The 24547-nt window shown below is 42.0% G+C and overlaps 2 protein-coding genes across 2 annotated transcripts; both read right to left on the reverse strand.

Moving 5' to 3' along the window:
* Nucleotides 1-12433: 12433 nt before the first annotated feature.
* LOC137829173 (uncharacterized) lies at nucleotides 12434-13881 on the reverse strand. Its single transcript, XM_068635968.1, has 2 exons — nucleotides 13591-13881; nucleotides 12434-13342 (listed from the first exon to the last, which is right to left on the reverse strand). The coding sequence occupies exons 1-2, from the start codon at nucleotides 13879-13881 to the stop codon at nucleotides 12434-12436; spliced, it is 1200 nt and encodes a 399-aa protein (XP_068492069.1).
* A 1176-nt stretch (nucleotides 13882-15057) lies between these two features.
* On the reverse strand, nucleotides 15058-15906 carry LOC137829174 (uncharacterized). Its single transcript, XM_068635969.1, has one exon. The coding sequence runs from the start codon at nucleotides 15904-15906 to the stop codon at nucleotides 15058-15060; it is 849 nt and encodes a 282-aa protein (XP_068492070.1).
* Nucleotides 15907-24547: the final 8641 nt, after the last annotated feature.

A 24547-nucleotide genomic window follows, 5' to 3' on the forward strand; every position in this document is an offset into this window, starting at 1 on the left:
TTCAAAATATTTTTGGATCTAGAAATACTTATCAAATTTTATAATTCAAAAATAATTTTTGGAATCCATAATCCAAAATATATTTTGTAAGAGAAACTTATTCTAGATTATAGAATATGAAAATATATTCATATTCTATAATTTGAAAAAATATTAATAAAAAAATAATTGTTCCCATCGGTTGACCAGATTGTGCTTCGTGCGTAGCTAAGACTCGCGTATCAAGGACTCCTTCGTCTTGGCTCCAAGTCCCCACCTTTAGCTGCTGTGAGTACCTGAAAAGAAGTGAACAAAGGGGCGCCCTTGCGGCCGTTTGTACTCCGACGATCAAGTCAGCTAGCGAGAAACATCAAAGAACGCACCTCCGTATTGGAGCACCGTGAATGGATGCTCTGAAGGTGGTAAGATAACTGAGTAGTTGATTTCTCTCTAATTGCCTGTGCGTACAGTGGGTTCGCAAGCAAGCAACTAGCGTGTGTAAAACTGAAACTGGATCTGAATCCCCTGTCTCAAACGTCTAAAGCCTCTTTTAAATGTCTAAAGCATTCAAAGCGTCTTAAAGTGCATTTAAAGTGTCTTAAAGCGCATTTAAGGCTTTTAAAAATCTTTAACGCATTTAAAACGTTCAAAGCATTTAAAGCGTTTAAAGTGCTTTAAAGCGTTTGAAACGTAAACTGAATAAAAACGTACCTTAGCACTTATATACCTTGATGTTTCGATGCTTACTGCCACGTGTTCTTCTGACTTGATCACTATTCTATGTGGAGGGCCTTACAGCGCCGTAACCCAACTTGGGGATATTCCATCGTGTAAGTCCTCATTCCTCGAAGTGCATCTGGCGCAAGGGGTGACTTTTTGGGTGCCAACTCATGCGCCCCAGCCTCTAGTCACTCGCCCTGGGAGTGTATCTACCTTCCTCTCGTACCACGTACATGGTTCGCCCCTGGCGTGGCCCTCTCATGGGTCGTATCTGATGGCAAATTCATGGAGCTCTTCTCGGAATCATGTGAAAAATGGTGCGGAAGCTATGGATGTAAATGTGCAAGATCCTCCTAAGAGCTATGGTGATCTTGAAGGTGCATGATGTGTATGGAAGTAGGGAGGTTCGGCCAGCCCTATGGTAGGTGATGAAGGTGAAGATTAGATCCTAGAAACTAGGGAAAAGCAAAGTATGGCACAATGTTGGCAGCATAACTTTACTCTCATTAATCTTCCAAATACAAGTGATAGACATCTCCTTTTATAGGCTAAGGAGGCCGTAATTCTTAAGCTAAGTGCAAATGAAATGCTAGCTAAATGTAATGTAAATGTGAAGCACATGGGTGCACATGGCACATGGGTGCACATGGCACATGGGTGCACATGGCACATGGGTGCACATGGTCCTTTATTAGTAAAGGCTTCTAGAAACCTTTAGCTAATCAAGGTTAATGCTTCCTTAATTCTAATGTGAAGAAAATTAAACAATTGTCCACATGGTTATGCTATTTACACCTCATTTAAAGCTAAACTACACTTCATGGGCCTTCACGGAATATGTGCTATTAGGCCTTTTCCCATTCATAGCTTGATCCAAGTCTTCTTGTTCTAGACGCTCTTGACTTGGCTCTTGCCTTTCATGGAAGGTTGTGCTTGGCCCTCTTCCATCATCCCCTCCCTCTTGAAAAGGATTTGTCCTCAAATCCAATGCTTTTTCTTCAACTAGGGGGATGAGTGTGGCTGGATGGTGTCCATCATCTCCTCCTTCTTGAGAAGATCTATCCTCAGATCTTCAGGCTTGATCTCGGATAGCAGCCTCTTGCTTTGAGAACTAGGAGTGCCCTCCCGGGTCAAACGTGTACTTACGGAAATCATCAAATAAAGCAGAGGTGTTAGTTTGAAAATTAATTTCACTAAGTTACCATTTTTGGTTTTCTTTTTTGTTTGGCAACTTTTTACAATATTTCTTTTTTGATTGTTGTATGTGTTCTCTAATCATCTTATGCATTTTAAAATTTTCAATTGTGGTTACTTTCTCCTTAGTCACAAATCCTATAGGAGATGGTAACAACTCAAAAGAAGAAAGATGATTTAGCCCACATACAACCTCAAAAGTAGAAATATAAGTAGTTTTGTGAACTACTTTATGGTGTGCATGCTCATCTCTAGAGTTGTGTTTGTCCTTTATGATTATTCTAGGCATAGTAGAAAGAGCTAGATTTTCAAATGTATTTTGACCATGCCTTTGAGGATGATAAGAATTTAAAGTGTACAACTTAGTTGCAAGTTTTCCAAAGAGAATCCTCAAATCATGGTTTGTGAAATTTGGAGCTCTATCCAACACTATGCTTGAGGATAAACCATGAAGATGTATCACTTCTCTATAAAAGAGTTTATCCATGAAAATCGAATCAAATCCTTTTGTTGTCCTAGGAAGCTCTAATATGAAGTTTGTGTCTTCCCAATGATCATTTACAAAAGGTGAAGGAGTATAAAGTTCTTGAAACATTGCCTTAGGCATATTTGTAAAACTAGAAATGTATCTAAGGTAATGTCTTTGAACTTCTTTTCTCATGGGCGACAAAAGTTTTCCCTTTAAAAGCTCTAGAGTTTTATCAACTCTATTTTGTCTCATGAGTTCTCCTTCATGAAGACTTTTTCTCTTATGTGTAAAGATAGTCTCGTTGTTACAACCATTGTTTATGAGAATTTGTACACTTTGCAATGGTTGTCTCAATAAGACATGACAAGTTTCTTTAGGCACTACTTCACATAAAAATTTGTTTTTGTAGATGGTTATAGATAACTTGACATTCACTTGGTGATATCCTAGCACATATGAGAAATAATCTATTTTATCTTTATCTATGCAAGCTTCTTTTAAAGACTTTTTTTTTTTTGCTTATGCTTGCAAGTGTTCCTTTACAAGAGGTAAGGCTAGGTTGTTCAACAAGAAGCATGTTTTCAAGGGTATTTTCAATGTGCTTGCCTTGTTGAATGACCTTGTGGGAAGGAACACTCTTCTCCCACGCCTTTTGTTTCACAAGGTTTTCTTTCTCTTCTATTTTTACATTTTCATCACTCTCACTAGCTTCTTTTTCTTGGCTACTATTCTCGTCTTTGTCCCTTAAGATCATAGATCTTTCATTGGAACATTGAGATGCTAATTGATCATTGCCAAGGTATTCTAAACATGGAATTTCTCTAGCTTGAGTGTGAGAGATATGCTTGGTTAGGTTGTTCTAGAGATGGTTCTTGTATATGTTCTTCCCCTCTATGGAACTCGTCCTTGTCATAAGATACATAGTATGAACTTTGTTTTTGACTTGATTGTTTTCTCAAAATTTGTTTTTCAACTTTAATGCTAAGTTGAATCAAGTCATTTAAATCTCTATAAGGTAAAAGTTCAACTTTGTTTCTTATCTTAAGTTTGAGACCACTTAGAAACCTAGCTATGGTGGTATGGTTGTCCCCGTTAATCCTTGCCCTCTCACTATATGATATCATCTTTTGCCAATATTCTTCTACACTCATATCTTTTTGATGAAGTCTTTGGAGCTTGTCCATCAACTTTCTATTGTAATGTGAGGGAATATGGCGACATCTCAAGGCTCCTCTAAGGTCATTCCAAGATGTAATGGGAGGGTCCTTGTGGAGATGTCTCTCTCTTTTTAGGGCATTCCACCAATACATAGCATCACATTGAAAACTTAAGGTAGCTAAGGGTACTTTCTTTTCTTCACTCACATGGTTGTAAGCAAACAATTGCTCTACCCTCATCTTCCAATATAGATATGTTTCTAGATCTTCTTTTCCATAGAAATGAGGTAGCTCTACCTTAACTTCCTTTAGGTTTTCTTGTCTCTCTTTTCTAGCTCTCCTAGGGGATGGTTGATGATATTCATTTGTCCTAAGACTTTCTTCCCCAAGATAATCATGATGTTTAGAGCTAGATGCATGAGAATTTAATTTTTTTGAATATTGAGACTTCTCTTCCTTGGCTTTAGTCAACTCATTGATTTTAGTCTCATTCTCCAATTGTCTAAATGAAATCAATTGCACAGCTTGTGAGACTTCTCTCAAAAGAGTTTTCAAAGATTTTACTTCACTTTCAATAGACTTTGCAGAATGAGAAGAAGAAGACATGACTAGAGCTTTGTGTGTAGAAGTATTTTACCTTGAGAAAATTTAGGAAAGTCAAAGAAGGTAGTTTTCTAGGTAAGGGAGGTGAGTCACAGTGGACTACTTAAGTACCAAGCCTTTGCCTTAGCCAAAAACTATCCCTCAATGTCTTCACACAAAGCTTTCTCTTAGTAAACCACTTAGAACACAATTAAGTTGAGAAATCAAATTATAATGCAAGAAAACAATGCAAGCTAACTAATTACCCTAGCAAGACGAATTAACAAAGCTTAAACAAGGCAATCACAAATGAAAAGCGTAGCTAATTAGGCAAGGAAATGTAATTAAAAACAATTAACAATTGCTAATTAGAAAACTCTACACTAGTCGGCCCTAGGTGAGGCTTCTTGGACACTTGGAGCCCTTGAAGACACACTCACCGTCTAATCACGTAATTAAAGAAGTAATTAACACAAGTTAAGTTGCAAAGAAAATTAAGAAAACTTCCTTTGTTGATCTTTTTTTTGTTTTTGCTATTGGCACTTCCTTGGTTGTCTTTTCTTGTTGGGCCCTCCAAATGTTTGTGGTTTTTTGAGAAGTATTTGTTTCTGCCTTTGCATTTGTTCCCCTTAGAATTAAGGACTTAATTCTCCAATTCCAGCACCTATCAAGAAGACTAGACCTTACTCAAGTCAAATTTCCACTCAAATAAGCACCAATTGAGAATGAATTCCAACACCAAATTAAGAGGCCAAAGAATGAAAGCAAGAAACAATTTAATTGGAAAAACAATACCATACAAATAGAGTTAGATTGTGACAACTAGAAAGAGTTCCAAGAAATATTAGACAAGCAAATAAAGGTACTCAAATAAAGGTAGGCACACAAAATGAATCCTAAGAATAGCAATAGAATAGATTTCAAAATCAAAAAACAGTACCACTGGAAAATTGTTGTGGGCCAGAGAGTGTGATTTTCCCCGATTTATGATGAGCTTCCCTTCTAAGATTTGCCTCTGAAAATTTATATGAAAAATATTCAAGATCTTAACTAAAATCTGGCGTTGGTTTCACTCCAAACGCATGAACCAGTTTTTTTTAATAAATTTTTCAAATTCAGTGTTCAGTTACGCCAACTGTAGCGCCAAGATTTGCACACTGTTTTTAAAATATTTATCATTTTTTTTCTATTGACTCTTTTGAGCTGATTCTTTTTTTGTCTTTTCTGTAACACCTCAATCTTGCATAATCCAGAGAATCAGAAATTTCCTATGTGGGAAAATAAGTTTCTTAAACAAAACAGCCAACACAGAGTTATGTAAAACAGGAGATTCTGTAAAAACTGGAAAAAACAGCAAGATACCAAAAGACAAACACAATGGAATTGATGAAAAAGAAATTTGTGTAGATCTAAACACAAATATGAACTCAAGCTAAAAATAAAAGGCACCAAAAGATCAAAAACACAGAAGATTCAAATCAAATATTTAGACCAAAATCAAGAAACAAATAAGCCAAACAAAGTACCACTATGATTTGATGACATTTTGGAAAAACATGACTAGACAAAACACATATAGATTCAAAAATTAAAAGACTCAAAGATCATAAAATGAACCAAATAAAATTGCAATAAAGACTCAAATACCTAAAATAAAAACAGCAACTCAAAGGTGTATGGAATCCTACCAAAAATTGCACAAGGATTGCTCAAGATCAATTGAACAAAGTGCACCGATTGGATTTTCCAAATAGCACACCAAAACAAAGCAAAAATTAAAAACAGCAAGACAAATATAGAAACAAGATGAACAACATGAAATAAAGAAGAACTCAAAATGAAAATGACCAAGAACTACTCATCTTTGAAGAACCTATGCTCATGATACCAAATGATGGCAAATTCATGGAGCTCTTCTCGGAATCATGTCAAAAATGGTGCGGAAGCTATGGATGTAAATGTGCAAGATCCTCCTAAGAGCTATGGTGATCTTGAAGGTGCATGATGTGTATGGAAGTAGGGAGGTTCGGCCAGCCTTATGGTAGGTGATGAAGGTGAAGATTAGATCCTAGAAACTACGGAAAGCAAAGTATGGCACAATGTTGGCAACATAACTTTACTCTCATTAATCTTCCAAATACAAGTGATAGGCATCTCCTTTTATAGGCTAAGGAGGCCGTAATTCTTAAGCTAAGTGCAAATGAAATGCTAGCTAAATGTAATGTAAATGTGAACGACATGGGTGCACATGGCACATGGGTACACATGGGTGCACATGGTCCTTTATTAGTAAAGGCTTTTAGAAACCTTTAGCTAATCAAGGTTAATGCTTCCTTAATTCTAATGTGCAGAAAATTAAACAATTGTCCACATGGTTATGCTATTTACACCTCATTCAAAGCTAAACTACACTTCATGGCCCTTCACGGAATATGTGCTATTAGGCCTTTTCCCATTCATAGCTTCCAAGTCTTCTTGTTCTAGACGCTCTTGACTTGGCTCTTGCCTTTCATGGAAGGTTGTGCTTGGCCCTCTTCCATCAGTATCTGTCCCAGGGGTCTCCTAGAGGTGGCGTGGGTACTTCACAAGTCAGGTTACTCCTCACTGATACTGGGAATATGGCCTTGAAGCCACCTTTCACTTCTCTTTATTACTGTTCTGAGGTACTGAGGCCCCTCGTGGTGTCGCCCCCTCCATGGTCTTTCCTACCCGTGGGTATCGGGAGGTGACACCATCGATGCCTTAACCTGGTGACGCCTTAACTTGGCGACGCATACACCTGACGACGCCTTAAGCGGTCAACCTGTTGACTTTCTTCCCTGGGCTCCCTGGATGGGTCCCACCATATGTTTGACTTTGACTTTGGTCAACACCCGGGGACGAGACGGTACACAAGCCCCCCAGTCTTGAGCTAACACTTGTTTCAGCAAAAAGACTAAGGCCTCGCCCTATTACCCACGTGGCATTCCCTTGAGCAGTTGACGTGACATTCTCTGAGCAGCTGACATGACATTCTCTGTGCTGAAGATGTGACGTTTTAAGTTGCTCGTTAATCTCTTGACACATGGCACGATCCTACGGCTGGGGATGAGTGCCGCTAGCGCTTCTTCAAGTTAACGTTATAACCTTTCGCATTAACTCTTTCGCATTCTCTCTACTGTTCATCTTCCAAAACTTTCTCGGCAACCTTCGCTCTCTCTTTCGTGCTTCCAACCTTCATCCGATCAGATATTCAAAATGTATGATTTTTCTCCTTTGATGACTCTTTCCCTTTACTGTATTGCTCTTATAACTCCCTGGGACTGCTTATATTTTTGGCATTTGTGTTCTTCTTCCTCACTCCTCTGTTTTCCCCTTTCTGAGCTTCTCGCGTGGGGTAGGGTTTTTCTAGGGTTTTCTCTTCCCCTTTCTAACTTAACCCCTTTTGCTAAACCTTTTTCCTTTCTTCCTTCTTCAGCTTTTTCATCAAACCATGGTGCGTACAAAAGCAACCGCCAATCCACCACCCCCAGGGATCAACTATAGGGCTCACTACCCCTAGGCTTCTGACGAACTCTTAGCCGAATGCTCGACTCTAACCACCGTTGAAGACGTGGAGAACCATCTGGGTGACCCACGTTTTTACAACTTCAATGCCTTCTCCAGCAGACACGACTCCGACATCTCCGTTCGTCGCGCCACCCCTGGGGAGCCGGTCTGCGTGGACTATAGGTCCAACTGCGGGAAGCCCTTTTTCTTCCTCTACCAGACGATGTTCAAACGAACCGGTCTGCGCCTTCCCTTCTCCGGCTTCGAGAGGGAACTACTCACTGAAATCAACGTAGCCCCTGCCCAGCTACACCCCAACAGTTGGGCATTCATTAGGGCGTTTGAAATCCTGTACGGGTACTTGGGCCTGCTACCCTTAGTAAACATCTTCCTCCACTTTTTTGAAGTGAAGAAGCAAGGGAAGAGCCTCTGGGTGAGCTTCTCTGGGGTCGCCGGAAGGATAATCCTCACCCTCTTCCAGAACTCCTACAAAGGGTGGAAGGGTCAGTTCTTCGGGGTGTGCTGCACAAAACGTGACCCCACAGCCCTGGATGGCTTCCCCTTGTACTGGGTGAAAGAGCCAAGGCTGATTAAGACCAAGTCCCTAGACGAACTACCCTCTGCTGATAGAGAGGTATGTGTGGCTCTAGCTAGAATGGGAATTGTCTTCAACACCGCGGAGCTCATTGCTCGTGAGTTTGATGCGGACGCCCTGTCTCAGTACTTTGGTAGGAATTTGCGCCTATACTTGTCTTTTTTATCTTTGCCCTTTAATGTGCTTTCTCTTATTTTGTATGTGTTGTTCATCTGCCCCAAACTTCTATGTGTAACTATGTGTATCTGACGCTTCATGCTTAACTGGTATTGGCTCTAATCCTTTGTTCTTTTGCTTGTCTCGGTGCAGCCTCAGTGATGGACTCGTCGAGGCGTCTTGCTCTGGCTAAGGCTTTGAAAGCTCGCACCAAGGCGACTGCCGCGAAAGCTGTGGCTACTAATACCCCTATGACTGAACAAACCCCTTCAGAACCTCCACAAAGTCCAACTTCTCCACCTACCGCCCAAACAACCAACTCACCCCACACCCTCCAAACACCTAACTCGCCCCCTCCAATCGCTGCAGTCCCACTGGCTGCGGCCCACACCTTTACCCCAACCCCCCTTGACAAGGGCAAGGGCGTTCTTGTCGTCCCCTCCGATGACGAAGGCTCAGGCGAGGGCCAGGTCTTCAATAGGAGGAGGACTAATAGGGTCATCTCCTCACGATCTGCATCCCCCCAACGTGGAAGGTTTCCAAGGGACAACCCTCCTAGCGCCACATCTCCCACGCAACAACTGGGCCAAGAGGAGGGGGCATAATCTGCGCCGCCATCGACACAAGCACCCACCGCTCAAGCAACTGCCCCAGAGACCTTAGAAATCCCCCCCGCAATCATGCAGCTAATGAGGGGGTTCAATGAGAGGTCGCCGGGAAGCTCTTCTGGCGAGGCCAAGAAGAAAGGCATGCCCTACTACATGGGGGCCTTCCTTGCCATTGCTCTCGATTGGCGCGCACAAGCAAAAGCCAAGGCCATCGAGATGCAAACCCTTCAGGCTCTTAAGCGAGAGGTGGCCACCCTGAAGGAGGAGAAGCTGAAACTCGCACAACTCTGGGAGCAAAAGAAAAACGCCTACAAAGCTTCTTTGATGGAGACCCATAAGGCGATGGAGGCAGCCAACCTGAAGCTGCACGAGGCTGGTCAGAAACATGCTGACCTTCTGGGCTCCATGGCTTCTCTGGAGGCGGAGGTCGCTGAACTGAGGGTGGCTGCTGAAAACTCCAAGGTCCTGGGGGCAAAGCTGAGCGAAACTGAGGAGAAGCTAGCTGCGAATATTGAAGCTCTCAACCTTCTCCAAGCTGAAAATGGCAAGCTCCAAGCTGAAGTGAACAAGCTTCAAGTGGAGAAGGAATTCCTGGACAAGTAGCTAGCCTCCCAGAACTCCAAGATCGAGGAACTGGAGAAGTCCAACCAGGAACTCATCGATGACATGGCGAGCACATTTGAGGAGGGATTTAAAGAGGCTCTGGCCCAAGCCACGTGCGAAAACCCAAAGATCAATACCTCAAACTGCGACCCTGGCAACCAAATCGTTGATGGAAAGGTGGTGCCCCTTGACCTCGGGGAGTGAGCAGTTCTTAATAGATTTCCATCTTTTTTGTAAATTTGTACATACAATATTTGAACTTGTCTGTAATTCTGACACCGAACCTTATTTATTTAAATGCCATTTGGATGCTATCTTTAAATTCTTGTTTGCTCTTAACTTTTCTTGCACCTTTATCTACTTCTGCTTTCTTGACTATATCAAAGGTGTTACCTTCGATGCCTCTCTTCATGGCTTCGCCTTTAACTCTTTAGGTAGCACGTGACTTTCTTTCTTACTCTTCCTTTCTAAGTCGTGATGCATACCCTTCTCTCGATCTTTTCGCTTCAAACTTCACTTGGCCTTCGTATTTGCGAGGAATCTACCTCATGAAGGCATCGCCTGCCTCGTCGTCGCCCAAAGGCATAGGAGGACTTAACTTCGTGTCTCATCATCACTCAAAGGTGAAAGAGGACCTCTCTTGCCTTTACGGCCTTTGATAACTCGTGCTCTTCACTCTTCTTCTTATTACTCTTCGATCTTCTTTTTCCTCTACAACTTGCAAAAGTTTCAACTTGCTCTTCGCTTTCTTGAATCCCAAGGCGCTTACTGCCAAAGGTATTGCTAGCTTTGTCATCACTTAGGATGAGAAAGGGTCTCGTCTCTTCTATGGCCTCGACATCGCCCAAGGGCGAGGGAGGGCTCTATCTCTTCCTATGTGGCCTCGACATCGCTCGAAGGTGAGGAGGGCTTATCTTATCTGTACTGGGTGTCCACGCTCGAGGAGAGACCTGCTGAACGCAAGGTCGTATCGTCCTCATCATGTCTAAACACTTGGGACAAAAGTCGCGCTTTGGTGCCCACGCCCGTGGAGAGGCTAATTACAACAACGTTGTATCGTCCACGGGGTGTCTAAACACCAAGGCAACTTAGCCCTTATCTCTGCGCGCTTGGTGCCCACGCCTGAGGAGAGGCCTGCCTGGGGGTAGTGCCGTTTCATCCTCAGGGTGTCTAAAAATGCCAAGGCAATCAGTGTTCTTGGTGCCCACGCCCAGGGAGAGGCGTGTCGGAAACATCGCCGTATCGTCCCTGATGTGTCTAAACTCCAAGATGACCGGGTATTTTGGTGATTACGCCTAAGGAGAAGGTTTCCCGAAGGATGGCACTTCTCCTTTATTGCGTGTATCTGCACCAAGTGACCTAGTTCTCCACTGCTCCGAAACTTCTCACTGTCTGATGCCCACGCTCGAAGGAAACGCCCCCCGCCACTTCCTTGCGAGGTGTCTAAACATCAGACACCGAGGCTAGCTATTCCTACTTGAGGAGGGGGCATCCCGAAGGAATCCCTTAACCCCTGCTCAGGGACTAGACACCCGGATTTTAACTTTACTGTACGTACCTTGCTAATGTGTTGATCTCTGCGCACGAGCATGTGCTCCCTTTACTTGCTTTGATTTTGACGCCCGCTCCCTTATCTGGCGATGCCTTCACCTGGTGACGCCTACCTTAGGCGATGCCTTGAGTCTTTGTCTTTTGTTTCTTAATCTTTGCTCTTATACTGTGTGAAAGGGAAAAACTGAGACAAAGTTTCTTGAACTTCTTTTTTACTTGGGTGACCTCATTAAAAAACTCCCGAGAGGGAAAAAGAGTGTACCCTTTACAACTATGTGTTTCATAACTTTCAACTGAAATAAAATTTTAAATTAGCCGCATTCCAGCTGCGTGGGATGGGGCCCCCTTCTAGAGTCTCTAACTTGTACGAACCATTTCCCTTGGCTTCGGTTATTTTGAAGGGTCCGGTCCACTTGGGAGACAACTTGTTCTCCAACTCGTAAGGATGAGCCTTTCGCATGACCAAGTCAGCTACTTGGAACTGTCGCGGCTTTACCTTAGATCTATACTGATGCTCCACTCTCCTCTTCACAGCTTCAGCCTTTATCCTCGCTTCTTCTCTGGCCTCGTCTAACAGGTCCAGATTCACCTTTCTTTCTTCGTTGGATTCTTCTGCCACAAAGCTTAAGAAACGCAGAGAACTCTCGTGGATCTCTGTTGGGATCATGGCATTTGACCCGTATACTAGGCTGAAAGGCGTCTCCATGGTGGAAGATTGAGGCGTGGTGTGGTAAGCCCACACGATCCTTGGTACTTCTTCTGCCCATGCCCCTTTAGCTTTCTCGAGCCTTCGCTTCAATCCCCTCAGCAAAACTCTATTTGCTGACTCTACCTGCCCATTCGTCTGGGGGTGTTCGACTGATGCAAACACCTGCTTGATTCCTACTTCTACACACAGCTTCCCCAACTGTTGGCTCGCAAACTGAGTGCCATTATCTGAGATGAGACACCTTGGCACCCCGAAACGAGACACAATGTTCTTCCAAACAAAGTGTTGTACCTTGTGCGCAATGATCTGTGCCATTGGTTCTGCCTCTATCCACTTCGTGAAGTACTCGATGGTGACTATCAAATACTTCATCTGCCTTATCGCCAGAGGGAAAGGCCCCAGAATATCGATTCCCCATGTTTGGAAGGGCCATGGGCTGTAAATCGATCTTCGTTCCTCTGGAGGTGCCTTATGCCAGTCTGCATGCATTTGGCACTGCTTGCATCGCTGGGCGTATCTTACACAATCCTCCCTCACCGAAGGCCAACAAAACCTTGCGCGAATCACCTTGGAAGCTAATGATCATCCCCCCACGTGGCTTCCGCAAATCCCCTCGTGAAGCTCTGACATGATCCTCGTACACTCGTCGCCACTCACACATGTCAGAATTGGATGCGTGAACCCATGCCTAAATAGCACTCCATCAACAAGGGTGTACCTTGCAGAGTTCTTCTTTATCCTCTTTCCTTCTCCAGGCTCTACTGGGAGAACCCCATCTGCAATGTATCGCCTATAAGGCGTCATCCACGTGTCGCCTTCCTTCAAGGCACATACTTGCACACACTTTTCTTCTTCGGGCAAGGCCGCATAGGTGTTGATGCGGGGTGTTCTCGTCGTATCTTGAATCAAAAAGCGATGGCTCTTTGGCTTTCCTCTTGCTGCGCTAATGTGAAGAACGTCCACCCTGTTGTCTGCCACAAACTTTCGCGGCGTTTTGAGCATCTCTTGGATGACCGTCCTCTGTCTTCCCCCCTTGCCTGAGCTGGCCAGCTTGGCGAGCAGGTCAGCTCTGGCATTTTGCTCCCTTGGGACATGCACCAGCTCAAAAGCGGCGAAGGCTCCCTTTAACACTTCGACGTACCTTAAGTACGCAGCCATCTGTGGATCCTTTGCTTGGTACTCCCCTGTTACTTTCCCTGTAATCAACTGGGAATCACTCTTCGCCAAGAGACTTTGAGCGCCCATTTCCTTGGCCAAGAGCATTCCAGCAATCAGCACCTCGTACTCAGCTTGGTTATTGCTTTCCTTGAAGGCGAAACGTAAGGCTTGCTCGATCAACACCCCATTAGGCCCCTCCAAGACTATTCCAGCACCACTTCCCTGTTGGTTGGAGGATCCATCCACTGTGATCCTAACTCCACTTCCTAGGGGGCATTTCCTGGTGAGAGCTCTAGGACAAAATCTGCGTAGACTTGCCCCTTGATGGATCCCCTGGGTTCGTAATGGATGTCAAACTTCGACAGCTCCACTGCCCAGCGAACCATCCTTCCGGCGACGTCCGACTTCTGTAGTACCTTCTGGATGGGGAGGTTCGTCATCACCACTATTGTAAAGTTATGAAAGTAGTGACGGAGCCTTCTAGCTGAGAATACTACCGCCAGCACCGCCTTTTCCAACGACTGGTATCTTGTCTCGGGGCCTTGCAAGACCTTGCTTACGAAGTAGATGGGCCTCTGTACCTGGTCTTGCTCTTGGACCAACACAAAGCTGATGGCCCACTCTGTTACTGCAATGTACAATCGAAGAGGGACGCCTGCCCGTGGCTTGCAAAGCACCGGTGGCATCGCCAAGTACTCCTTCAACTTGAGGAATGCTGTTTCGCACTCATCTGTCCACGCAAAACAGCTATTCCTCTTGAGGCACTGAAAGTAGGGGTGGCCATTCTCACCTCCAGCAGATACGAACCTTGATAGAGCTGTCATCCGCCCAGTCAACTGCTGCACCTCTTTCACTAAAGTTTGGCTCCTCATGGCAATGATAGTTGTGCACTTATCAGGGTTCGCCTCTATCCCCCTCTAGGTGAGCATAAATCCTAAGAACTTCCCCGCCTCGACGCCAAAAACGCATTTTTTCGGGTTTAACTTGAGGCGGTACTTGGCTATGGTGGCGAACAGCTCCTCCAGGTCATGGGGGTGTCACCCTCTTTCTTGAGAGGTCACCACCATGTCATCAACATAGGCGTGCACGTTTCTTCCCAGCATGGGTGCAAGGACCTTGTCCATTAGTCTCTGGTAGGTGACGCCTGCGTTCTTCAGCCCAAACGGCATCACCTTGTAACAGTAACTGCACGCCTCCGTTATGAACATCGTTTTGCTCTCATCCCTTGGATGCATTTTTATCTGATTGTACCCTGAAAATGCGTCTAAGAAACTCAGCATCTTGCACCCTGAGGCGCTATCCACCAATGCGTCGATGCTAGGTAAGGGGTACGAATCTTTAGGAAACGCCTTGTTTAGGTCCGTGAAGTCTACACACATTCTCCACTTCCCATTCGCCTTCTTCACCAAGACGACGTTGGCCAACCACTAAGGGTATTGTATCTCTCTGATGTGTCCAGCACTTAGCAATTTCTGCGTTTCTTCCTTCACGACGAGGCACCTCTCTTCGTTGAACTTCCTCTTCCTCTGTCGTACAGGGCGAACCTTGGTGTCCATGGTGAGGTGGTGGCACAAAAAATCTGGGTCGATGCCTGGCATGTCTGCGGCGGTCCACACGAATGCATCTAAGTGGCGTGAGATCATTGCTGCCACTTCGTCTTGTTTTTCCTGGCTTAACAAGCGTCCCAGCTTGAATATCTTGCCACCAATCTGCCTCTCTACCACGTTGTCCACTGGTTGGGGTCGCCTATCTCGCATGCTCTCTGCACGAGACTCATTTCCGCGATCTTCTTCTATAGGCGTCGCCCTATCGGGTGCTTCAGGCGTCACCTCCTCTGACGCCTCTTCCATGGGCATGGCCTCCCCGTGTGCTTCTTCTAAGGGCGCATCTTCTTTGGGCGTCGCCTCCACGTGTGAGGCCTGAGCAGGCGTCGACTCCGCGGGCGTCGCCTCTTCCAAGGGCTCTACCTCCATTGGCGTATCCGAAACAGGCGATCGTTCAAGTACCATGTACACGCCTCTCTTTGTCTTCAAGCTATTTTCATAGCATTACCGGGCCTCTTCCTGATCAGATTTGATCATGATTACCTTGCCACTAAGATCTGGAAGCTTCATCTTCATGTGGCGGGTGGAGGCCACTGCTCTTAGCCTATTCAGCGATGGTCTTCCCAACAAGATGTTGTAGGCTGAATTGACATTCACGACTAGATACCGGATGCTTTCGGTACGCGACGCTGTTCCATCAGTAAACGTCTTCCTCAACTCCAGGTAGCCACGCACCTCAACTTGGTCCCCTGTGAACCCATACCAGCATCCAGTGTAGGGCCTCAGCAAGTCAGGGGACAACTGCAACTTATTGAACGTCGACCAAAACATGACATCTGCAGAACTGCCCTGGTCAACGAGAACCCTGTGTACCTTCCTCCCAGCTGTGACAACCGAAATGACCACGGGGTCATTGTCATGTGGGACATCTCGTAGGTCAGCCCTTGTGAACACAAGGTCTGACTCCCACTGATCATCTGAACCCTCCTCAGCAACTGAATTCACTGCCCTCACATACCTCTTGCGTTGAGAGGCAATGGGCCCTCCTCCAGAAAAGCCACCGGAAATGGTGTGCACTTCTCCATGGATTGGAATTTCATGCGCTTGATCCTCCTCTGGCACTGCTAGGGTTGTGGTCGTAGCAGACCCAGCAAGATAATCCTTGAGAAATCCATTCTTCACGAGCTCATCCAGCTGATGGCCCAGCGCCAAGCAGTTGTTGATATGATGCCCAAACGTCTCGTGGAATTCGCACCATGAGTCTTTACGAGGCCCCAGCACCTTGTCAGACTTCACGGGTGGCCTCAACCTGTCAGCTATGTTGGGCACAACAATAAGATCCTTCAGCTCCATCACGAAATTGTACCTTAACGGCCTATTTCTGTTCCTCACCTGCCTGTCCCCCTCTACTGCCCCCCTTGCCTAAGGCCTCCTTGCCTCGTATGGGCGCTTCCTGTTTTGGTTCTTCCTCCCTGTCGTGGCCTCGTTAACCCTAGTGGGTTGTGCACGCGACTGCACTCTTGGGCATGCGGGTGCGACGCTTGTGCGCTTCTCGCTTACCTCACCCTCAGAGGTGATGTGTTCCACCGCGCGACGCCTTATCTCAGCAAAGGTCTTGGGGCGGCTTCGTATGATCGATTCACAGAAGGGTCCAAGGCACATTCCTTTCCTAAACGCGTAGACGATCATAGGCTCCTCTTTGATGCCAACCTTCACCACCTGCGCTCCAAAGCGATTGATATATTCCTTGAGGGTCTCCCCCTGATACTGCTTTACGTCGAACATGTCGTACGAGACAGGCGGTGGAGCCCTGTTTGCTAGGTACTGCTCCTTGAACAGCTGTGAGAGCTGTGCAAAGGAGGTGATATGGCCATTTGGAAGGCTAATAAACTAGTTCATGGCCATCCCAGTCAAAGTGCTCATGAAGATCTTGCACTTTACAGTGTCGTAGCCGCCTACCAGCATCATTTGCGTGTGGAACACAGTGAGATGTGCTTCGGGGTCTTCCATTCCTATGAAGGTTACCTTGGGCCCCACGAATGTGTTGGGGATCACCGTCTCTTGAATCAGCTGCGAGAACGGTGTAGAGAACTCCCTTGGTGGGGTGGAACCCTCGGGCTCATCCCCGTCGCGTAGTCTTGTGTGGTTGCGCCACCCGCGGCACAACTCTTCATTCATGCGACAAAGCTCCTCATTTCTCGCCTGAGATGCCGCGAGATCGGCCTGCATGCGCTCTTGCTCAGCCTTCGACGCTGCCATTGCCTCCTGCAATCCCTGCATCATACCCATGATTTGCTGCATGGTCATCTCTTCACTCTCAGCGCGCGTCAAACCTTGCCTCGTGGACCTCATCATCTGCGGTTTCTGGAACTCCTTCTAGTTGTCGTGCAACTCCAAGGGATAAAGAAAAACTCAAACTCGAACGGGCACGATCAAAAAGCGAACTCCACCGAAGGCAATTGGTGAAACTGCACCAATTTCACAACGAATAGTGGCTCTTGGTAAAATCTCGAAGGAATTAAATCGGAAACTGCAACTGGAAAACTGGACACTTGCTGTGGGACTGATGTTTTAAATCGGGCCCCACGGTGGGCGCCAAATGTTCCCGCCGGTTGACCAGATTGTGCTTCGTGCGTAGCTAAGACCCGCGTATCAAGGACTCCTTCGTCTTGGCTCCAAGTCCCCACCTTTAGCTGTTGTGAGTACCTGAAAAGAAGTGAACAAAGGGGCGCCCTCGCGGCCATTTGCACTCCGACGATCAAGTCAGCTAGCGAGAAACATCAAAGAACGCACCTCCGTATCGGAGCACCGTGAATGGATGCTCTGAAGGTGGTAAGATAACTGAGTAGTTGATTTCTCTCTAATTGCCTGTGCGTACAGTGGGTTCGCAAGCAAGCAACTAGCGTGTGTGTAAAACTGAAACTGGATCTGAATCCCCTGTCTCAAACGTCTAAAGCCTCTTTTAAACGTCTAAAGCCTTTTTTAAACGTCTAAAGCATTCAAAGCGTCTTAAAGTGCATTTAAAGCGTCTTAAACCGCATTTAAGGCGTTTAAAAATGTTTAACGCATTTAAAACGTTCAAAGCATTTAAAGCGTTTAAAGTGCTTTAAAGCGTTTGAAACGTAAACTGAATAAAAACGTACCTTAGCACTTATATACCTTGATGTTTCGATGCTTACTGCCACGTGTTCTTCTGACTTGATTGCTATTCTACGTGGAGGGCCTTACAGCGCCGTAACCCAACTTAGGGATATTCCATCGTGTAAGTCCTCATTCCTCGAAGTGCATCTGGCGCAAGGGGTGACTTTCTGGGTGCGAACTCATGCGCCCCAGCCTCTAGTCACTCGCCCTGGGAGTGTATCTACCTTCCTCTCATACCACGTACATGGTTCGCCCCTGGGCGTGGCCCTCTCATGGGTCGTATCTGTCCCAGGGGTCTCCCAGAGGTGGCGTGGGTACTTCACAAGTCAGGTTACTCCTCACTGATACTGGGAATATGGCCTTGAAGCCACCTTTCAGTTCTCTTTATTATTGTTCTGAGGTACTGAGGCCCCTCGTGGTGTCGCCCCCTCCACGGTCTTTCCTACCCGTGGGTATCGGGGGGGTGACACCATCGATGCCTTAACCTGGCGACGCCTTAACCTGACGACGCTTTAACCTGGCAACGCCTTAACCTGGTGACGCCTACACCTGGCGACGCATACACCTGGCGACGCCTTAAGCGGTCAACCTGTTGACTTTCTTTCCTGGGCTCCCTAGATGGGTCCCACCATATGTTTGACTTTGACTTTGGTCAACGCCCGGAGACGGGACGGTACAATAATATTTTCAAGAAGTAAGGTGTGTAAGAATAACATATCAAGAAGTACAGGAAAAATACAGCAGTAATTGCCAGGTCCATTCTTTCCTTACACAACCTGTTTCTGTACCATTATCTTTATATCATTTAGTAACTTTCCTCCATATTGTTTTTAATTTGATAATTCTACTTTTTAAAAAGTATAAAGTAATATATTTATTTAATAAATTAATAATTGAATAATTTTTTAAAATAATGAATACATATTTTTTTAATATAATTTTTATTTTTTTCATTATAAAAAATAACTAATATAATAAAAATATGAATACATATGTCCGGAAATACATGTGATTAATAAGGAATGTTTTACTTTATTTTAATATTTAAAACTATGTCTAAGTTATTTTTATTTTTTTATAAAAATTAATTCATAATTAATATATTTAATATCTACCACAATACATAAAGAGTATAAATCTTTCATTTTATCTTTTAAATAATTAATTTTTTAAATTTAAATGATTACACATAATAAAAAAAGTCACTTACAAAATAAATAATTTATCTACAATAAAATTACTTTACTAAAATAAATAATTTATTAATATTTTTTATTTTAAGAATTATTATCATAATAATACTCCATAACAATATTTTTTTAATGTAAATGTATTCTCCTCTTTAACTGCTATCAATTCTTTTCCTACTTTATTCTTATATCAATATTATGAACATTGCATCATTTCCTATTTTTTGTAGTGTTGAATTGAAAGAGATTATTTATTTTTGAAATCAGTTGTGAAGTGTTTGTTCAAATTCTAGGGAAAATATTAGGAGAAATATTGGAGAAGATATGTAGGGAGTGCTACTAAAGAGAACTCTATTGTAAGGGACCAAGACATACCAGGCGTGTTACGCCCGCGTGCGCCTCTGTCGCGTGATTGGTGGCTCTGGCATGAGGGAAGAGTCATGGATTCGGGAGCTGGACTTTAAGCCCGTGTTTGGATCAGGGGGTGGCCCTGTAGCGTGAACGGCTTATAGGGTGGCCACCCCGTTTGGTTCTGTGGGAGGGAGAGGGTGAGGGTGAGGGTGAGTGGAAAGGAGAGTGTTTTTTGGGTCATTTGTAATATGAGGAGAAAGGAGGGTGGGAAGGATGGAAAGCCACGTAGGATTGGTTCAATTACCATGCTACCCTTATTCACATTACACACAGTAACGTCTTTTTGCATTGATATAGGGTGCTTGAAGAGGATCTTCAGTGAGAATAGAGGTAGGAGAGTGAGTTTGGTAGTTCATGTTTGCCCTGGGTTACATTTTTTTTTAATTTTAGTTTGAAGCATAATCGATTATTATTGAAAAATAAGACACTACATAATCGATTATGTAATTAAAAACAATTCATAATCGATTACACTGCTCACATAATCGGTTATTTAAGAATTTTTGGGAACCATAATCGATTATAGGACGTGTGTTATTTTGACCATAATCAATTATGTATTATGCATAATCGATTATGTTAGTTTTTGAACTACAAGCATAATCGGTTATGTCTGTGGATAATCGATTATGTGGCTTTTTGAAGGGAAGTGATAATTGATTATGTTCATAGTTTTCCAGATTTTTTATTTTTTGATTTTTTTTAAATATTTTTTCAAGGACAATTTGACAACTACTTAATATTCATTCTAAATATTTATTTTCTTTTTAAAATATATTCATTTTGTTATTTATAATAATGAAAATCATTATTAAAATTAATTATATATATATATAACATAACATAATTTAAAAAATCATATATAATATTAAAATTATGTAAATAAATTAACTTAAGTAAAAAATAAATTTAAATTAATAAAATGTTAAATAATAAAATTATACTTAAATTTAAAATTATAATTCATGATTTCTTTCAATTTACATTTTTTTATTTATAAATGAAACTTAAAATTATTTTAATTAACTAAAATATGAAAAATAATTAATCATTATTTATTCTTTTTTTATATACAAGGGTAAATTTGTAATCTTACAAATTTTACTATTCAAAATAGTTTATAATATTCTTACAATCATCACATCACTCACAAATTTCAATAAACTTTTCTCACACATCTACTCTAACATACCCCGATCCAAATAACCTCAACTTTTTTCACACTTCCACTCCCCCTCACCCTCAACTTTCCACTCCCCCACACCCTCTAATCCAAACAAAGCAAAGAACTTTCAAGTAGAAGAGAGAATAAAGACAACAAAGGAACATTCCGAAGGTTCTTCCGTCGATTGCGTTTCCATTAACCTCACTCTCTTTACCATTGCTCTCCAAAAGAAAATGTGTAGTGGATTGTATTCTATAAATGAATATTTGAAATAGAATTTGAATATCAAAATTCCATAAAAATTCAGAATGCAAAAAATATGTTCAAAGAAGAAAGATTCTCAGAAAACAAAATTTTGAAAATGTATTATGGAAAAGGAATTTGGAATCCAAAAAATCGGGTTATGATCAAATTTGATGGTGCGTAGTAATTGGGTTGTTTCTTCGTGCACATTCATAATTTCTCTTGTAGATTAGACGAAAAGATTATTTTATTTTTTAAAATTTATCTCAAATTTTACAATAAATTAGGATTCTATAATCTAAAATATGTATTTTGAATTATAATCTTAAAAATATTTTTATCTAGAAATTACTTTTCAAATTTTATAATTCAAAAATATATTTTTGGAATCCATAATCCAAAATATATTTTGGAAGAGAAACTTATTCTAGATTATAGAATATGAATATACATTCATATTCTATAATTTGAAAAAATAATATTCTTAATATTTTAAGAAGTAAGGTGTGTAAGAATAACATATCAAGTACAGGAAAAGCAACAGTAATTGTGTCCATTCTTTCCTTACACTTCCTCGTGGATTAGATTTATTTATACCATTATCTTGATAGGCTGATTCTCCCTATACCCAATCAAATTAGACCTGCACTCAATTTTGTTTGTGAAAGTGCTGAAATGTTCGTAATGAAACTGAAATTAGGTTAACTTATTTTTGCACCCAATCCCACACCCAACAACTTCAGCTTTGTTTCTGCCATTGTTGCACCCAAGACCGTCTCTCGCACCATCGTTCGCATCCTTGCACCTTCGTTGGCATTTCTTCGGCAATGAAGGCTTGACTGGAAGGAAGGCGACAGTGAAGGAAGGCACCGGAGAAGACAAGGTCAATATGCGTGTGCGTTGCAGATATTTTAGGCGGAAGTCATTTTTTACTTCTGGATATTTTTGTGCGGAAAGTACTTCTGTGGTGTGAATATGTTCATCCGGAAGTGTTTAAATGACTTCTGCATATTTGTATGCGGAAGGTAGTAGTGGTGGGCTGTGAATGTCTTCATCCGGAAGGGTGTGAATGCATTTCGGATATTTGTGTGCGGAATATAGTTGTGGGCATGTTCATTGATGTGCCTTCTATGTCTGTCGTTAAAATTTGTGTTATATGGTATGTTTTATTTGTCCTTTTATAGTATCTTTGTTCCATTCTAATTTTTGATTGGATGTTATTTTTTTGAATATAGTAAGATGGTAAGGACTAGAGGTGGAGGACTTTTTAATTCGGATCGTGTGCGACCAACTACATCGGTTAGAAGAAGACGGGGTGGTCCTAGTACTTCAGTTCCAAATGAATACTTTCAAGATTACATTGAACAAGAAGAAGTTGAAATTGATGATTATGAAGGCTATCTAGGAGGGCTAGTGGATAAGTCCTTACTCATTAATTATGAAGTTCATGTAGCCAAACAGTTATGGGATGGTTTGGTAAGTAATGAACTTTTATTTCTTGTTTGTGGTATGTAGGTATTTTTTTGATGATATATGTTCATTATTGTAGGATCGTGGTGAGTTGAAGGTCGTTTCTCATGGGAGGAAGATAAATAAATTAGGAGCACCTCATGAGCGCATACATGCTGTAGAAATGTCTGGCTTAAGTGATCTGCTTCATGGCTAGATTGGTGATTAAATGTGTAGTGGGCTTAGTAGTAGGTAGTGATTCTTGGTTACAAGATTTGTGCTAAAAGAAGGTTAAGATTTGTAAGTATTGGTTAAGTAAAATCTTGTTAAGGTTCTTAGACTAATTGATTGCTCCAGACTGTTTGATAATTCAAGATCATTTGTTGGTTCAAGTGTGTATGTCTTGAAGAATGCATTTTTCTTCATCAATGCTTATCTTTTCGAGAGGGTTTGATAATATTACACCGTTTATCTGCATCAAACCTTAACTTCCTTTTCATCTTGTTTCATCTTAAGAGTTTGCATAGGTGAAGTTTCAAGCTCAATAGTGTAACACTTTTCACATGTCTTCTTTACTAGTTTAGACTTAGTTTACAATAGTTAAACTGGATAAATAAGAACTTATATTAACTGTCTTATTAATTGAGAATTGTAAGTTCAAATGTCTAACAAAAAACTAGTTTAACAAGAGTTCACTTAGAGAAACTTTGCATTGTATTCTTTGTTTTGATACTGAACTATGTCTTGAAATTCATTAAAATTAAATTGAACCACATTTTTTGTGTGTATAATTCTTCTTTGTTATTCATTTGTTTATCTTCAGGTTGTTTCTTTTGCGAGTTTCTATGTTATCTCATTTCACAATATACACATTGTCATATATATTCACTTAACATTGGCTAACTATACATAAAATAAAACACAAATTAAACTATTATTTATCCATATTTATTATATTAATATTGTAACAAATATATGATATATTAGTAAATTAAAGTTATATTTAATTAATGACATGTTTTTTTAGTAATTATAAGTAAAATATATGATATACTTGTACAACTTATAAAGTATTATTAAAAGGTGTTGTCAATTTCCTTTTTATTACCATTCTAGAGTAACTTCAAATTTGTCTCAATTACTCTTAATACTTAGAATTTAGGTTTTCATCCTTGAGCTTTGAAGTACCTTTCTTGGTACTTTCTTTGATGCAACACAATTATAGGAACAAAAATTATTTTTCAACACCCGGTTCCCTCTTTGCGCCAGGTTACACACTGTGAAGCTGACATGGCAAGAAGGGTCATTTTTGTCAAATGAAATTGGCACGCACAGGATTTTGTTTCGAAAAAACCCGCTTGAGAGGTGCAGCGGGAAAAGAGAAAAAGCTACGTTAATCACGAAAATCTTAAACCCTAAAAAGGAGAAGACTGTGCGGCGGAGTGAGGCGGAGTCGGAAGAGGTTTCCTTGGGAGTGCAAAGAGGTTGCGACTACTTAAATATTGAGGCCGAAGTTCTCATTTGGCGAAATCGCGAGGGGAGGATTGTGTCTGGAGTGCGGTGGAGTGAGACGAAGTCAGGAGAGGTTTTCTTGGCATGTGAATAGATTGCGGTTGTGGCCAAAGTTTTGGTTTGGCAAAAAGGTGTGTATGGTTTATTTTATTTTATTTGTGTGGTCGTTTTTTGAATGCATTGGTGTTGTGGCCGTTTTGGTTTTGAATGCATTGTTTAGGTTTAGGGTTTATTTTGAGAAATGTGTAACAGGACATGATGAATGTGGGTCATTTTTTTAATAACCTGCCTTGTCGAAGTGGTAAAGCTTTGTGTTTGGAAGTGTTATATCCATGAATGACAATGATGTTGTACGTAGCTTGTTGCTTAGGAACACCAAAATTGTCAGTAGTGTAAGGTGAGGACCACCAATGCATCCACATATTTTAGGAGGTGGGGGTTTTATGCCTTGTAAACCAACCGAAGGAGAATGAACACCAATGACACTGATACTGGAATCACCATTGGTCGAAGAAGACTGCAACATCAAACTTATGATCCTTCAATCAAGCAATATTTAAATAGTGTTGTACCTTTTTTACCAATTTATAAGTATTTTTTAATAATTAGGAAATGAGAAAAGTAATCTATAGTGTTTCTAGTGTTGTACCCAAACAAAGGTGTTTTCGCATGTGAAAGTTTATCTTAATATGGTGCAAGGCGATATTTTTGTGAGCCTTGTATATTATGTCTTTTTCTTTCCCTTTATTTTATTTTTTTTGCATCGTCCCTTCTCCAAATGTTTTACTTTATATTTTTTTTTAAGTTATAGTACATACTTCACCTCTGTAATGATTAAACTACATCATAAGCGTAAGTAACTTAAGTATGTGGTTTGTGTAGA

Source organism: Phaseolus vulgaris, chromosome 7, assembly GCF_000499845.2.
Source record: "Phaseolus vulgaris cultivar G19833 chromosome 7, P. vulgaris v2.0, whole genome shotgun sequence".
NCBI lineage: Eukaryota > Viridiplantae > Streptophyta > Magnoliopsida > Fabales > Fabaceae > Phaseolus > Phaseolus vulgaris.

What these genes read in the sequence shown, in the direction of transcription:
- LOC137829173 (XM_068635968.1), bottom strand. Translation starts at nt 13,881, where the DNA reads ATGAGGAGCCAAACTTTAGTGAAAGAGGTGCAGCAGTTGACTGGGCGG. An exon ending in TGGTCCAAGAGCAAGACCAG is followed by an intron (nt 13,343 to 13,590) that starts GTACAGAGGCCC and finishes TTACGAACCCAG; the next exon opens with GGGATCCATCAAGGGGCAAG.
- LOC137829174 (XM_068635969.1), bottom strand. Translation starts at nt 15,906, where the DNA reads ATGGAGCTGAAGGATCTTATTGTTGTGCCCAACATAGCTGACAGGTTG.